General features: G+C 40.1%; 1 protein-coding gene across 8 annotated transcripts in view; it reads left to right on the top strand.

Moving 5' to 3' along the window:
• Nucleotides 1-17,445, top strand: part of adgrb1a (adhesion G protein-coupled receptor B1a) — a 206,080-nt gene that overhangs the window by 182,169 nt on the left and 6,466 nt on the right. For 5 of the 8 annotated variants that reach the window (XM_076889693.1, XM_012924834.3, XM_023153985.3 and 2 more), the window contains 7 exons: nucleotides 1,485-1,583; nucleotides 7,779-7,950; nucleotides 9,174-9,269; nucleotides 10,039-10,078; nucleotides 11,933-12,594; nucleotides 14,608-14,643; nucleotides 14,784-14,942. In XM_076889693.1, coding sequence (XP_076745808.1) covers nucleotides 1,485-1,583; nucleotides 7,779-7,950; nucleotides 9,174-9,269; nucleotides 10,039-10,078; nucleotides 11,933-12,594; nucleotides 14,608-14,643; nucleotides 14,784-14,942 — 1,264 coding nt within the window. The remainder of the gene's footprint in view (nucleotides 1-1,484; nucleotides 1,584-7,778; nucleotides 7,951-9,173; nucleotides 9,270-10,038; nucleotides 10,079-11,932; nucleotides 12,595-14,607; nucleotides 14,644-14,783; nucleotides 14,943-17,445) is intronic. The other 3 variants (XM_014410906.3, XM_014410907.3, XM_014410908.3) reach the window with 2 other exon arrangements.

Below are 17,445 nucleotides of genomic sequence, written 5' to 3' on the forward strand. Positions count from 1 at the left end.
ACCGCCAAACCATTTAGGTTATCACCTTCAGTAACTAAATGATAACATTTTACATCAACGCTGTTTCATGCATTCTGTTATGAGAAATCTATGTGCACAAAGTGATGTGTTTTTAAGCCTAGCCCTGAACAGGTTTCCTCCAACTTGATGGAAATGGTCAACATACATGTGTAAGACTTGAAATCTTAGAACTGGATTTGGTATTTCTAAATACAAGGTGCAACTTGTTAAAGAACATTTAATCAGATACTTGTGGGGGTGTATGTATATATTTGTGCATCCAGTTCTGTCTTTTTCAAATATTAAACATCTATGATGTACAAATCATTCCACCCAGGAAAAAGAACATCTCAAAGAAATCATTAAATGCCCCAAATTGCCATGGCATTCATGCCAAATGTAAGTGTAAGTAAGCTTACATGATACTTAAAGTTAGGATATGCTGATATCTCAGCAAATTGCTGAGTGAGAACACCATTAGAGATATTTTCAGACAGTCTCAGATAAAAGACTTTGAAGAAAATGTCAAAATGTGAAATAGACATGACTTTGGCTTGCATTAACTTTGTAGCTCCGATTTTGGCTGGGTGGCCATGAGAACAGAGACAGCTTTTTGTTGACTTAAATCAGGGGTGTCAAACTCAAATACACAGAGGGCCAAAATTCAAAGCTGGAACAAAGTCGCGGGCTAACATTAATATTTATTGGGAAAAAAAATTCTTCGTCCAGATATAAGAATGAATCTTTTCTTATGGACTCAAACAAGTTTTGCTGAAAAACTGAATATGGAACAAGCAAAGCTTAATACTAAACAATATATATATATATATTAGCTGTATAACACCAGTAGGCCAGCTCTAATAGTAATTTGGTATGGCTTCGGGCCAGAGTTTGATACCTATGACTTAAATCATTGTTACATACTGAATGCATTGTTGACATGTAATCTTGACTCAGGGATTGTATGGAGCCAGGTGCGTTTGAGTGTGTCTGTGCGAGTGTGTGAGAGAGGGAGAGAGAGAGCATCTTTGCATACAGGCTTGGCGTTTACTCAAAACCAAGCACAAAACCAGCACGTGATCATGGTCTGAGCGGCAGTGATGTCAGTCCTGTTCAGGATTGGCATTTGACTGAAGCTTTATGAATTACAATGAGAGCATGCCAGTGAGCGCCAACTCCTTCATGCCACCGGCTGGTTATTTGTGAGGAAAATCAGACATTATGTTTAATAGGAAATGCTTAATAATTGAGCAATCTTTGCCCCACCTCCCCTGCCCCTCAGCCAAACACGGGTAAACCCAAAACCATCCAACAACTGTACAATAGCCCTGAGAGAGAGACTGTGCGAGAACACTGTGCGAGAACACTGTGACTCACTGTGCGTGCGTGGCTGTATGTGTGCTCACGTGCATCTGTGCGAGTCTGTGTGCAGGTGCATCTGTATCTGTTTGTGTATGTTACAGCGTGTTAATTTGACTTTGCAGTCAGATGACAGTGCCACTGTACAATATGACGCTCAAATGTGCCAAGTGCGGAGTTATCTCTTCGGCTGACGTTTCCACCACAGCTACCAGTAACGCCATGTTAGTCCTGCTAATTATTTTTCCTTAACTCCTCTTACCTCTGTTCTCTCCTCTACCTGCCTTCTTCTCCCTCACTTGATTGGTTCTCTGTCCTTTATCCTTCTGTCATTTTTTTCTCCCTCGTGCACTAGCAGGGAGGATTTTGTTCTTGAGGGTTATGTGCTCTTACTCAAAGCAAACTTGTGTTAGCTGTACCCATGTAAATAGTTTTGCATATGTGATTGATTGAATGAGAATGAGAAAGCGTGTTTGTGTGTTTGTCTAATAGGAGATAAAGAAGCAGATATTGAAGGGGTATTAGCATATACTTATATTTATTGTCTGTCTGTGTGGGTGGGCGGATGTGCCTTGCTGTCATCTGTAAGTTCTTAGGTTGACCATTATGTAACTATTGCCTGGGCAATAGTTTTCTGCTTTTAGAGACTGTGCTGATAGAATCTGATTAGAAAAAGGGAAGGTAGTTGTCCTCTTTTTTTGCAGTATGTCTGTTACACTTTTCTAAAATCCAGAAATACGACCAATAGCCACAGGCTTAAGGTAAACCCATTTTGCTCATTTACAGCTCTATATTCTACATTTCTTGGACACTGCTACATTTATAGTTCAACACAATCCTCATCTATGTTATACTGGACCTCGGGGCCACCCTTTTGTCAGAAACAAGCTGGTTTTGTTCTTCAAGTTTAAGCAAACTTTCTTCTAAATGGTTTGCTGCCCAGAGAAGGTTTGAGCAGCTAGTTATTGGGACAGAGACATTATATTACAAAATAGCATATGTTCAGTACTCTGTGGGATTTGCACTGAACTATTATTATACATTTGCACAGACCTGCCTATTCTGATTTTGAAACAAAGTCGTCCTCCTAAACTTTAAACAAAGCTAAGGAGGACGTTTTTTACTCCCTCAACCAGCTCCATTCACATTTCCTGTAGTCTAAAAGACACAGTGCATACTTCCAGCTTCTATGCTGAGCAGTTATTGGCTGGTTTTGCTTTATTCTACTCCTAAACATTTCTGTTGGGCTTGGGTTGTCAATTTAGAGGGCAGGTGATAGGGGTGGGCGATATATATGATATACAATAGAAACGATATAAATTTGGCCAACGATAGAGATTTTGACTATCGCTCTATCGCGATAGCGCATGTTGATGATGTCGTTAAGCTGCGCCTGTTTTGGTCAAAAGCATCGCAGCGGCTACAACCATTATAATCTGCAAATTATGCCGGGCGACAGTCATAGCAAAGAGATGAAGCACTTTTGAAATATGGGGAAAGCCAAAAACTGCGCTTCCTCCACTTCCATAACATTGATTCATTAATGCTGAATTCTCTCGCAGCTGCTCTATTTCCATGTTGTTGCAGTATATTAATAACTAACCTCGTATTGTGGATGAATAATCTCAGTTGTTCTCCTGACTGAAGTTTGGCCCGTGTATAGCATCCTGCTATGCGATTGTCCCTAAAAACATTTTTTAAACAAATTTCTGCACGCCCAAATCGTTTCGAGGTCAGTAAGCACAACCAGAATTCATACATAAGGCACACTCTCGATTTTTGAGAAAATGAAAGGATTTTAAGTGTGCCTTATAGTGTGGAAAATACGTTATACAGAAGAAAAGAATATATCGTGATATATATCGTTACAGCACATGCTTCAAATTATATCGCGATATGAATTTTAGGCCATATCGCCCAGCCCTAGTAGGCGATTAAATGCAGTACTTCATTTTCTTGATCAGAAAGTTCTTATAGTGCCCAGATGTGTATTTTTGCCTCTGTGCTGATTTTGAGATGCTTTACTTAAACTCGGGCCTGGGCTGTAATCACAGGTACAGGAATTTGTCCATTAACGTTTGACCAAAATATTCCATGCTAACTGAAAATTATTACAGGTGACTACCTGCTTGAGCTGGTCATTATTATTATTACCAGCATTGTGTAAAGCTGCCATTGAGGCAAACAGTGTTTGCTTTCAGGATATTACAAATGACAGCCACTTGGTCACCAAATGTCTCATAACTTCTGTGTGTAAATTATCATTGGATTGTTGTAGAGAAAAAAGTAAGCATTAGGTCTTAAGTAAAGCTGATAGTTTATAGTTTATAAATATATTGACACAATAGCATAGTTATTTTATAGAATGCAAAATCACATCATTAGTAATATTTAAAATATTATGTATTTGCTCTGAGAAAGCAATTGGTGACAGTGGGGAAGAAGAACTCACTTAAAGTGTAAAGTGCCAGTGCAGACACTGACGTGGTACAGTGATGCTGCACAGGGGTTTACTGCTCGCAGGGTGGAAAAGTCTCCGCACAATGGGACAAAAGAAACGTGTGATATGCTTTTAACAAAGCCCAGGTTATTACCAGAGGTGGAAATTAGCTATGCTTTTTCAGTTATTTATGGGTTTCCCATCATTGTACTTTGTTTTTGTTTTCTACGTTCTAAATATGGATGCCAGGTTTCATTTTGCAAAATATCAAGTTTAGAAAATATGAATTGTTGACCAAAAAAACATTTGACAAATAGGAAATATTTTATCCTGAGATAAAATGATCATACAGAACATTTTAAATAAACCCACTGTGTGGCTAGTGAGAATTTAGATATGTGGTAAATAATGAAAGTTACCAGAGACTTAATTCCACTGTTGTTCATGATTTGTAGTGATTGTGTAAAAATGAATTGATTAGTCATGACTTGGAGGAAGTGTGCACCTCCTTGAATGTTATTTTGTTTCTCACTGGCAAACCATTTAAGGGTAGAGGTCAGAGGGGCAAAGGTACAGACATTGTGTACTTAAGTAGAAGTACAGATACCAGTGTTAAAAAATAAAACTTCAGTAACGTTGAAGTACTGGTTCAATTTCTTACTCTAGTAAAAGTGAAAACGTTCCAGCTTTGAAGTGTACTCTGAAGTAAGAAAGTAAAAAGTAGCTCTTTGGATGATGTTTCTACTAGCTGTTAGCAAAGCTAACTGAACCTTGTACTATGTTAATGTAATAATAAAATAATATAAGTAGATGGGAATACAAACTTTATATTAGCCTGAATATTTATTAGAATCAAAATTCTAATAAATATTCTCATCTTGAATTTGTTAAGCAGAACATGAGCAGAGAAAAAGAAGGGAAATAAAAAATCGCTGTTTTCTGTTGCTTACATTAAACAGGAAATGAGTAGGGAGGAGGTTAAAGTGGGATTCAGCAAATGGGGGATGTTGAAATGGCTCAGCATAGGGAAGAATCATAACTCCTAATGTACAGGCTGTTATCAGCTGTTCTAAACCCATCACAGTACAGAAAACTAAGCTGTTTATCCTGCACTAACCTGCAGAGGACTTTCATGCAACCTTTAAATGAAACAGTGACACTTGTTTTGCAGCATCTCTCACAATGTGAAAAAAACATATTGTCACATGTACAGGCCCAGTACTTGATTTAAAAACACGAGGACTTACATGTAAGCTTTAAATTTCCAATTTGTCAAATGCAACGGAGCAGTCTCTACTTTTATATCTAACCTCTTAGCTCTCTTTCTTTTCTCTCCCTGTGAAATACAGCAGCTGGACCTTTAGCTAGCAACACACTGTGAGATAAACTGCACACAAACAGCTTGTTTTTTATCTGATTTTTGTTCAGCTAATAGAAACGTTGAATTTGGAGTTACCTGCCACAACATTTTACTTTCAAATGCGTTAAAACAAAAGTAACAAGTCTATTCAATTTTATTTATGCAGCAGCAAATCACAACAGTTGTTTCAAGGCACTTTACATTGTAAGGTTGACTGTACAATAATACTGTTTTGAAACTGTAAGGAGTGGAAAGTCCCACATATCAAAATTGGTATGGCCTGGATCTGGCCCACACAATGTGCTTACACATGGCCCACTTACCAAAAAGAATGACGGCCCTTTGGTGGCCCAGATTTGGTTTGCCAGAGGTGGCCCACACATGGGCCAGCACAAGGCCAGTTGCAGACATACTGGTGGTCCTGTGCTGGCCCGTCTGTGGCCACCAAAGGGCTGTCATTCTTTGCGGTATGTGGGCCATGTGTAAGTTGTGTGCAGCCACGGGCCAGTTGTAGACACACTGCTGGCCGTGTGCTGGCCCAGAACAGTTTCAGCTCTGGCCCCAGATGTCAGCCTAATGTGTACCTTAATCAAGCCATGTAATAACAATATATGCCGGAACATAATAGTGCAAAAGTAACATGACGAAACTCTGCTCAGACAGTGAATGGACAGACTCTTATACAATGCTTTCCTAGTCTCCCGGATTGCTCAAATGCTCTATACAGCATGCCACATTCACCCAATCCCACACTTTCTCTAAACTGAGTGCTTCCTAATTACATTCATACACATTCACACTCTTGACATGCAGACTGGAGGAGTCAGGGATCGAACCACTAAGCTTGCGATCACAAGGTGACCTGCTCTCCTTCCTGAGCTACCCACTGGCAAGGATGAGTAAACCGTCACTAGGTTTTGGATAAAGTGTAACCTATCAAACCTGCATTTGAAACGTTGGCTACCATAGCAGTATAGTATTACAACATCGCATTTGGGTCTTCTAGCTAAAATAGGAAAATAGGAAAATAAATAGTGCCATCATTGCCAGACCTGGCCCACATCTGGTTGACATACACCCTGCCATGACAGCAGTCAGTCAGAAGTGCCAGCTTGATGCCGGATCACGGCCAGACCTGTTTTCCATGGGCCTGGCCACATAAACCAAACTGCAATCGAGCCAGATATTGCATGCCATCACATAGACAGTGCCATCTATGCCAGGCCTGGCCCATATCTGGATGACATACGTCTTGTCATGCCAGAAGTCAGCCAGCAGTGCCAGCTTGATACCAGATCCGGGCCAGACCTCCTTGCTATGTGGGGTGTAGATATTTGTTTAAAATGTAGGATGTAAAAGTAAAAATCTGTCAGAAAAAAAACCTACTTATTTGCATTTCAGCCACATGCTAATAAAACATAGTTTCGCAAGCTAGAAGAGTTAATCTTTCAAATCACACATTTTTGCTCTAGTTTTTCTGTTATAGGACATTTGGTATGCCAAAGGTGTAAATATTACACCCTAACCAGATCTACAAGGCGGCTATGGGAGACATTAGCTAGTGGTATTAACTGCAGCGAAATCAGATATTTATTTTTTTTAATCCATGTTAATACGTCTATTTAAAATAAGTCTGACACACATCAATAATCAATATCAGAACAAGTTGAAAATATTTTTTATTCATTTTATTCAGTAATGTTTACTGTAAGCTCAGTCTCTGGATATCAATTGAATATGAAAGACCTACAATATATGAAGCATTGTTGACAACAGCTTAAAAATAATTTAAAAAGAGAAAGTGGGTGTGAATTGCAACTTGGAGCAGACGTTTAGTTTAGTCTGACTTAGTCTTCAGTGCTTTTTTTTCCACCTCTGGGATAGTTTGTAATTAAAAGTTAGCCTGCTTAATTATCTTCATTTGGAGGATCTGAATGAAAGACTGTTTCACCACATTCATTGCGGGTACAGTCGTTCCCAGTAGTTATTGTGCTAGTTTATTATCAGTATTTGCATTAGAAAAATGGAAAGAGTCAGGGGATAACACTTCTTCAGACTCTCTCTCTCTTTCTCTGTCTGTCCTCCTCTGCTCTGCCTCTTCTGTTTGTCTGCATTCTGTTTCAGCCTCATTACACTTGTTTTTTTCCCCCCACTGCTCACCTCCCTCCCTCTCTTTCCTGTGGCACTAGATCCTTTATGGTTTGACTGAATCATCTTAAACATACATGCATGTAATATATGTGAGTTAAAAACATATATATCAGCAAATAATGGATGTATGTTTTTGTTTGCGTTGGTAACATAATTATTTGTTTGATGTTCTGTATTAGTGCATGTTTAGAGTTGTAGGCTAACACTATGCTAACAGGGTGAACAGGTCCAGTTGAGCAAAAGAAATCAGTTTAACCTTGTTTTTGTGTGTGTGTGTGTGTGTGTGTGTGTGTGTGTGTGTGTGTGTGTGTGTGTGTGTGTGTGTGTGTGTTTTATAGGGCATTGAATATAAAATCAGCTAATAATTCTAACTATCTTAGAATGCAATGGCTAGGAATCACTGTAGTCCTGCCTTCACAAAGTTTGGGTTGTACTGTTCTTGACTACAGTTCCCCTTCCATTCTGTAGGGCGTCACTGTGGAGCTCCTGTGTGGTATTGCCACTCTTGGCTCTCACGTGGATGTCAGCTGTCCTGGCCATCACCGACCGGCGTTCTGCGCTCTTCCAGATCCTTTTTGCTGTGTTTGATTCACTGGAAGGCTTTGTCATTGTCATGGTTCACTGCATCCTTCGCAGAGAGGTATATTATAGGAACGCTACCCTATTGTTTTGTTTGTAGTTGTGCGTCCTGTCTAGTACTTCCAGCTGAGATTCTTTGCTGACTACTACCACTGTAGTGGGTGATGTGTTGATTTAATATGTTGAGCTACAGCAAGCTACCATATTATACAATTCTGGATGTCATCTCAGTCAGGTGTGGTGATACTTTCCAAGTCCACTAGGGTCTGCTTGAGTCTCATTGACTTAAATTTTCCCATTGGATAGTGAACATTTAAGAGATGTGACCATGCTAGCCCCGAAAGATGAATTTAGATTATTTAACAAGACATGGACTCATAAATGTTGGTTTCGACTCATTTAGAGTAAAGCGTCATTCGCTTTTATACAAACGTACGTATGAAATGTGTAAAAAATTATCCCTTTCATAATAAAAGCAGGTAAGTTATATTGTCATTTCTCACAAAATGAAAAACCTGTAAGGCATCTCTCATGGAGAGTTTATCAAAGAGTGTTTGATAGCTGAAATGTGACAAACTGTATGATGTATACTTTATTATCTGGGAATCCTAAACTGACCCCACTTAAGCCAATGTGGAGTCAGATCCGCTCGAGCCTGTCGTCTTTATTCATTAAAAGCCTCTACACAGTACTGTATATGTTTAAAAGACGAAAGTTTTAGGCAGGTGAGAAAAAATGATGTTATCAAACAATGCTTTCAAAAATAGAAGTGTTAATCATTTGATTTCATCAATCAAGAAAATGCAGTGAGTGAACAAGAGAGAAATATAAATCAAATTGATATTTGGGGTGACTTCTTCTAGGCACACTTGCACACAGTTTTTGAAGGAACTCAGCTGGTGGTTCTTCCAAACATCTTGGAGAACTAAGCACAGATGTTCTGTGGATGCAGGCTTCCTCACTTCCTTCTGTCTCTTCATGTAATCCCAGACACACTCCATGATCTTGAGATCACGGCTCTGTCTGCCGTACCATTGCTTCCAGTACTTCTTGTTCTTCTTTATGCTGAAGATAGTTCTTAATGACTTTGGCTGTGTGTTTGGTGTCGTCGTCCTGCTGCAGAATACATTTGGAGCCAATAAACAATCATTTATATTTCTGAAAGCATTCTTTGTTTACAGCATTTTTTTTTCCACACCTCCCTAAAACTTTCGCACAGGACTGCATGTCCTATTACTCTGTCTGTATTAAGATCGTGATCTATGCCCTGATGATTTGCCTCAGGTTCAGGAGGCAGTGAAGTGTCGTGTGGTGGACCGACAGGAAGACACCAATGGAGATTCAGGAGGTTCATTTCAGAATGGCCATGCTCAGCTAATGGTATGAAGAGCTAAAATTTGGAGAAATTTGATATGATGTGAGAGAATATTTAAAATAACTAACTCTATGGAATAATAAAGCGCAAAAAGGGGTACGCACTTTTTGCTCCATTCTTGAAATTTTGACTTCTAAACAGCTTGAAAAGGTTCAAGACCTGTGTCCTCCAAATTCTGATCTTCTCATCTCAGAGCACGAGAGAACTAAAGCATATGTTTAATTTTATGGAAAATATACATATATTTTTTTTCTTAAATTCTGATCTTGAAAATATTTATAAAAACCCCTCAAGATAACTAACCTAATAGAAATTTATTAAAAATAATGAAGTCAAAGCATTGTTTAGGAAATGGCATCGTGTTAGAATCATGATTAGAATAAAACAATTTAGGAAGAGGTCAGAGTGACTTACAAGAAGAAATTCTACAAAACCCAAAGCTCTTTCTCTTCAGCTTGTATCCAAATAAAAAAAAATATAATAAAACTGATTATTAATGAATCTAAGTTTTGTTGATTAGTCTTCATTTTCTCAATGTTTATCTGCCTTTGCTTTAAAAATATACCATCACATTGACTTGATAGCTAAAAGTTAGTGTGCATGTGCCCTGAGCAGGTATTCCATTGATTGATGCAGGCTGGACCATTTCCCTGGTGTCTTTTCCCCATTTCCTGTCTTCACTGCAGTCGCCAAATAAAGGCTTAAAATCCCCCCATATGATATTTTTCCCACGTCTCCACACTTAATCTAATATTTATTGTTTTCTGTCCTCAGACTGACTTTGAGAAAGATGTGGATATGGCTTGCAGATCAGGTAAGCTCCAGGTTGAGCGTGTTTGAGTTTGTGTGTTTGCATTTGATTTGACTTTGGGAACTGTTTCTCAGATGCTACAGATGTCTCTTGTGCCTCCTTCTCTGTATTTTGACTGCGTCAAATTCCTCGTTGTTGTTGGAACAGATGTGAGCCGTGTTCCCTCTCATTTTTGCGCTTGTGCCGTACAGTCAACATCACAGCAGCCTCCCTACGCCAAGGAGCTGTTTTGACAAGAGATGCAGCACATCACTGCTGCGTAACTCCGTTTATCCCAGGCTGATGGGAGTGGGATGAATGTGTGCTGAGCAGTTATATGCAGATAAATATGGCTGTCTGAGCCTCTCCTACACTGATGCTGTGTAATTAAGTCCCTCCCAACAGCGCTGCATCAGATACTGGTTGATGCTCTAAAATCCACTGGGAGTGAAAATCTGATTACCTCTTGAGACAAGATATCAAGAAAAGTGTCTGGAAGAGAAAAGCTATTCAGAAGCAGACAGGCTCAAGCAAGGGAAGACAGAAAAGAGCAGAGAGAAATGAGAGATGTTTAATGTTTGTCAAGAGGGAGCAGGAATGGCAGAAAACGATCAGGGGATGTTTAGTACGGAGCATTGTCTGATGTTGTTCAGCAGCCTCGACCTGGTGCAGGATATGTTTGCTGCCATATGCCAAATGCTGTTATTGTGAAAAAGCTTGGGCCACAAGGTCATCCCGTACCCAGCTGAATGTTACGTTACTCATGTCAAAACTGGTTACAACCTTTTGCTGTAGGAAGCATTTTCCAATGAAAATCTAGTGAAGAAATTCCAGGACTTTACACCGGAAAGCGACACAGAGGTCTGGAGGTTTTTTGTGCACTAAAGCAATACCTTTTAGAAGACGAGCATATTGATAGAACTGCAAGCACTTGTATGTCCTCATGTGGAGAAAAAATACTATACTGTGTGGCTTTGTTTGACTTTCTTCACTCCAGTTCTCTCGCTCTAGGATTTCTGGATGTGTTTAGCAGGTATTCAATGTAGTAATGATGGCAAAACTGAAGTCATAGGCCAAGACTTTATGTAGACAGGCAACACAGGTATTTTTGACAAGTCATCAACAGTACTCGATCCCCTTCTGCTCCAGTCTGCACGCCATATGTCCTTGGGCAAGATACTAACCCCAAGTTGCTCTCCGATGCATCCGTTGGAGTATGAATGTGTACAAATGTTAGATAGAAGAGTATAGAAAAATGTTGTTTGAATGGCTGTGTAAAGCACTTTGAGTGCTCATGGAGTTTAAAAGCTCTATGTAAGAACCAGTCCATTTACAAGTCACTGTAGCATTATTCTTTCTTTTGTCTTTAGTGTCATCCACAATTGAAAAAATCCCATCACTCTTAGTTTGGAAGTTTATTAGTTGCTAACCTTGTCCTTCCATCTTGTATTTTTCCTACCAGCTAGGGGGCTGGCCGGGATATGATTTTCTGCTTCCCCAGAGAGAATCTGTCAGCACTGGAGGTTTTTTTTGTTTGTTTTGTTTTTTCTCTTTGCTCTGGTTACCCACTGTGATCACAACCTGCAGCAGTTAGAGATCAGGTTAAGGTGCTCAACCAGAGCAAGGTGTGTTGCTCTGAAATGCAGTCCAGCAGTAAAATAAGAGACTCATCCAGGATTGTATTGGTTGTCAGACATAGAGGGAAGAATCTTATAATTTCAGTGATTTAATAATTGATTTATAAAATCTCCTTGTTTCACACAGTGCAAAAGTAATGTGTTTATTACTTACACACATTCCGCTGCTGGTTTCTTCCCGAGATTCCCAGGTGGAGAAATTGCATCTCACACAGCTTTTCTCTCTTTCTGGTCTCTTTAGGCACCATGAAGCGCTCATCCCTCCAGGGGGAGGAGAAGGCCTCCTCTGGGACCCTCACTCTTCAAAAAGGTTCTAATTTTAACACCATGCCGGCCAGCATGGCCAAGGTTCACCTCCAGAATGTGGCCGACTATACGAGCCACACTTTGACGATGCGGAGGGAGAAAGGCGCCACAAAAGGAATCAGTACCGAGCTGCCGGGTGCCAAATCCATCTACATCTGCGATGGCGAACTCTTCAAGCAGCTGGATGGAGATCTGCCTCGAGGGAACGGTGAAGGCAGCAGCTCTGAGGGGGCTGGCAAAGGCCCGGGATATGTCATTCTACCGACAAACAACACGGGCACCCTGAAACCGTCCAAGGGGAAAGAGGAGCAGGCAGCCAAGTATAACATCAGCATTGAGCAGCTGCCTCAGACCAGGCTTATCCACCTGGCTAACCCTGTCAGTGGAGAGCCAGTGCCTGGCTTTGGGCTGAAAAGCCTGCCTGCTGACCAGGTCAGTGTGTCATGCTCTGACAGAGACTCACCTGCGCACAACCTGCAGAATATATCCAGAGACTCCAAGGTGGCCAACAACATGTGTGACGGAGGAGAGTCTGGAAATTCTGGAGTGGTGTCCAAGAGTGAGACTGTCTCCACACTGTCCATGAGCTCGCTGGAGGTAAGACGGAAAAACCTCTTAATGTATTGAATTATCAGCCTCATACTTCATATTTAACATAATACATGCATGCTGAGTTGTGTTTTGTGCTTATCATAAATTCTCAAATGAACAACCAGATGTAGGCTGTATCGGAGACTGGCATTTTATTATGATTATTTGGTGAATGCTCACATATTTGAGTGAGTTTCCTAATCTGCTAATATGATTTGGTATTGATAGTTTCGATAATATGAATTTAACAATCGAACAATTTTGCTATTTCCTCAGTAAAAGTAGAATTCTGTGTATTCCCATCAGAATAACAACAGACAAACCACTCTCTTCTTTTCAAGCAAAGCATTTGCCATCTTGTCTACCACTGCTAGGTTTCTGTCAATACAACTCTGCAAGGCCTTCGAGTTCTGTAGCTCATACACAAAAATCCCTTTCTTTTTTGGAAGGGTTGTAATGTGAAACAGCCCCAGGACATGGGGACTTTTTGTAAACAGTTGTAGAGAAAGAACATAAAAACACATTTGGAATGAATTATTGAGAGTGCTTCTCAAACAGCAGGGTGGTGGGTACATGACTTTGTTGTTGCTTTGATGGGTTTAGTGATGTGGAAATGGACATCATGCAGAATTTATCATGTGTGATAATATAATTCACAAGTCTCAATGTTCTTTTACTGCCTGTTTGAGAATTTAGGGTTGCATCACTGTGGTGAATGTCACTTTCATTTTTATCACATCGATTTATTATAACTTTCTCACTAAAGGGCTATCAAACTCTAAAGGTGCTGTAGCTTTTTCCTATTAGCGAATGACGCCAAACATTCTGACTGCTACACTACTGTGTTATTTTGCATGGTCTGCAGCCATTCATATAGAAAAATTGGGAAACCAGTGACATTTTTTGTATTTGCTTTCTGGAATCATTTACGTGGCATGGTGCGTGCCACATGTGGTGATGTATGACCACTACAGCATCAGTGATGCTCGAGTGGTCGAGTTAGGAGGATCGCCTAGGGGCAAAAAAGAAAGATTTTGAATTTAAAGAAAAACTTGGCTGCAGCAAAACTTGTTTGTATACGTTGTTGTCTATAGTTCAGGTTTCAGGCTGGTAGTTTTTGCTTTATCTTTTTTTGAGACGAAGCTAAAACTCAGACAGTACATTCTCCCAAAATTTAAACAAAGGGATCCTCATCCACCTAAGAAAGGAGGTCAGAAGGCTCTCTGGATTCCAGCTCTTCAGTAAAATGTGTTGCTGACAAACAGAAGAGGAACACTGGTCTGTGTAGTCCTTCAGCTGCATCTCACAATCCAACAGAAAACAAGTTGTCCTTTTCCCTGAGCTTCACCACTTCAGCTTCAATGAAATTGGGCTGTGTAGTTTTTGTGTAATTTTGCTTGCAAACAGATGGCCAGCATTGATTCTTCTTGTCTTGGTGGACTAATAAAAAACAACATTAATTAGGTCTCCACAGAGATGCACCATCCCACATATTTGTCAGTGCCATTATAATCTCCAATTCACATCACAAGAAGTATCTCAACATTTTGTCACCCGTGTGATGGCGGCATCTTTGAAAAGGTTAGTTTTCATAGAGCTCCTACTGCAGACAGAAGTGGCGGGATAAGATCGCCACAGAGCAGTCAGGCTTCTGCTTGCTGGTGTCTTTTCACTTGGGGGGTAAAACACACTTCTATAATTTGGTGCGAGACGGCAGCTGCCACGGCAACCAGGCAGCCTGAAGGTCAGGTCTTCCTTTACCACTCTGTGACTGAGGACCGAAAGGTCATTCGGTCACAATCTGTTTACTGCAAACTTGTGCCAGCAGGATCAAAATGACCAGCAGCAAACCTCGTTTCCTCCCTCATGACTCACTGCTCTTCTCTGAGTCCCAGAGACGCCCTTTACTAACTACCTAATGTCCACATACACAGTAAAAACTGCCGAGAAACACTTGCTACTCAAAAAACACACAATATCAAGACACATCTTTAATCTCTCTGTCTCATCTCCCTCCAGAGACGAAAATCACGCTATGCAGAGCTTGACTTTGAGGTAATTTTTAGTCTCTTTGATTCCTACAGAGCTGTTTAGACTTCAAAGCACAACATTTTTGCATACATTTATTTTTAAAATAGGAGTGATGGTCACCTGTGCTGTTTACTTTGTACATAACGTGCAATGTCCCTGTGTAGAAAATAATGCACACCCGGAAACGCCACCAGGACATGTTTCAGGACCTGAACAGGAAGATTCACAGTGCAGACAAGGATAGAGAATCTCCACCTGTTGACGCCAAAGCTGCCAAAAGATGGAGTGTGTCCTCTGCCAGCAGCGACAAGACCAACATGAGTGTAAAGAGTTTAAATTTATTCTGTTCTGCCCCTTCCCTCCCTAATATCTAATGTTCCCCTTTCCTTCTATAATTAGCAAAAATTACCACACTTGCTTGTTGATTTGTAAGTGCAGCCGTTTTCAAAATTGTCATTTTTTTCTATTGCAGTGTGCTATTAATTTTCCCAAAGGAGCCACATGAGAAACTGGGAGGGACACTCCAATAAGCTTAAAAAGAGGTCAAATGATTAATGTGCTGTACTGAATTCTGTATTGGTTTCTCATGTGGAAGGACCCTTGGGAAAATTCACTGCGCACCCCTGTTACAGTGTTAACTTATGCATAGGCATTATTTGTGTATGGCCATATAATCTCCAACTACAAACCGAACCAGATACACATAATATTGCCCAATTCAGATACTTCGGAGATACATATATATGTCGTACACTGTGTGAACGACGTGCTTAATTGTGTTGTGCATGAGTTTAAACTAATGAGTGCAGCAATTAGTTCACTTGACAAAAAATGACACAGGATTTGACACTAATTGTCTTCTTACCTGTGGAATTTGCAATTTGTTGAGTCTCTGACTGCATATACCAAGGACTTATGCAGTAAAGACAATTTATCAACAATAACATGAAATTATAACACCAAAGGTTGCACCGAGCTACCTAGATAGAAGCATTTCAATGAATCCTTCTTCTACTAGCTGAAAATTCTTTGGTGTTTTCTCTGTTTTTGCTGCTTGGCCAAGGCAGCTGCTAAGGAAGAGACATGTTCCTGTTTTTAAGTATACCATTTATGCTCATAAAAGTTGTAGATGTCCATGCGAACAAAATACTGAATTTTAGTATGTATGCAATTTTAGATGCAGCATCTCTTTCCAAGCAGTCAGTTTCATATGTAAATATTTGTGACAGAAATAGAAGTATAAAATTGAAATTGATGCTATGAAACTGAAATGGAGGTACCACATCAAAGTTCTGGTAGTAAATGTAGCTTATATATAGATTCTGAAAATAACAAAAAAAATATGTAGAATGGTGGTGCAGGATCTGCGTGCAACCAGGGCAACCCCCACCTCCCTCCATACTAATGCCAAGATGTGAAACATTTAAATGGGACAGATGATTTGTTTAAAGTACTTTGGTACTTTAGCTTGTCATAAATATTGTGCACCCACAGGCATGAGAACATAAGAAAAGAAAGGTTGGCTTCAGCTGGCTCCTTTCATAAGGCCACACTCTGGGTGTAATGTTACTTGTAAACTTCTGATAAGCTTGGAAGTATGGTGCTAGGAGCATCCCTAATTGTGTGTATGGTTGATAATAAATGCCCCGTTTTCATGGATAACGAGCTGACACATTTAGACAACAATGCCACTTGTTGCTGCAGCAGATAGTGACACATCAGATTTTAGTCACAACATGTTGAATTTTGGTTAAATGGGTTTCAATTCTTTAACTGATAATAAAGTTGACCCAGCCATCACAACCTTAATTGTGTAATAAAATGCTTCCCACAGAGGCTGTTTATTTTTTTAGGAATTGTATGACTGTCCCATGGCCCTGACCATCTTTCTTGCTTCAGTAAAGCATGAGCTGTGATAGAAAGGGTAGCGACTGCCTTTTTGATGGTCTTAATGTTTGGAAGAGTAAATTTGATCAGACGATTGTAAAACTGTCAAGCATGGTGATGGTAGCATAATGCTTACAGTGGTACTGGTATATTGTATATTGAGTTGAATAATGAAGAAGGACGACTACCTCCCATTCTCCGTTTTTAAAGCAGGCTAACCTTAAGCTTGGCTAATGGCCTTCCCAAAGCGTCAAAACATGAACCTTATTGGAAATTTGTGGACTAGGCTTAAAAGCCAGGTTCAGTAAAGCCATCAAAATTTAATTAGGGGTGTCAAACCTATGGCCCGGAGCAATATCTGACTCGAGATCCAGTCTGCAATATAATTTCATATAGAGCTGGGCGATAGAACGATAACGATATGTATCGCGATATAACTTTTACTCGATAGAGAAATTAAACTATCGTGATAGAGCTCGCCGCTCTTGTCCTCTTAAAAAAAAAAAAGGTCAGCCAATCCAAATTAAGTAGCGCAGAGCCGAACCAATCACAGCCGCAGCGTCACGTCGCGTGACTTGTTACGTAAAGCACAAGTGCCAAGCCACACGTGTGTTTGTTTGGGAAGCAGCCAGCGCGTAATGGAGGAAATGAGTAGTGTGCCGACTAGAAAAATCAACCGAGCGTGACCTTAAGAGAAAACAGATGATGGTTCCAACGCCGGAGAGATTGTCGAACGGAAGAGCCATAGAAGTTCCGTAGTGTGAAGGTATTTCGGCTATTTCAAGTCTGACAAAAAACAGAGTAGCGTGCACTGTAAATTGTGCTGAAAGCAAGTCTGGAAATACAATAAACTGGTGCATGCGTCACACTGCGCCACGTTATTGTTTCGGTGAAATGAATTTCTACAATACTGTTACTGTTCATTCTACTCTCTGCAGT

This window comes from Maylandia zebra, linkage group LG11, assembly GCF_041146795.1.
Source record: "Maylandia zebra isolate NMK-2024a linkage group LG11, Mzebra_GT3a, whole genome shotgun sequence".
In the NCBI taxonomy this organism is placed as follows: Eukaryota; Metazoa; Chordata; class Actinopteri; order Cichliformes; family Cichlidae; genus Maylandia; species Maylandia zebra.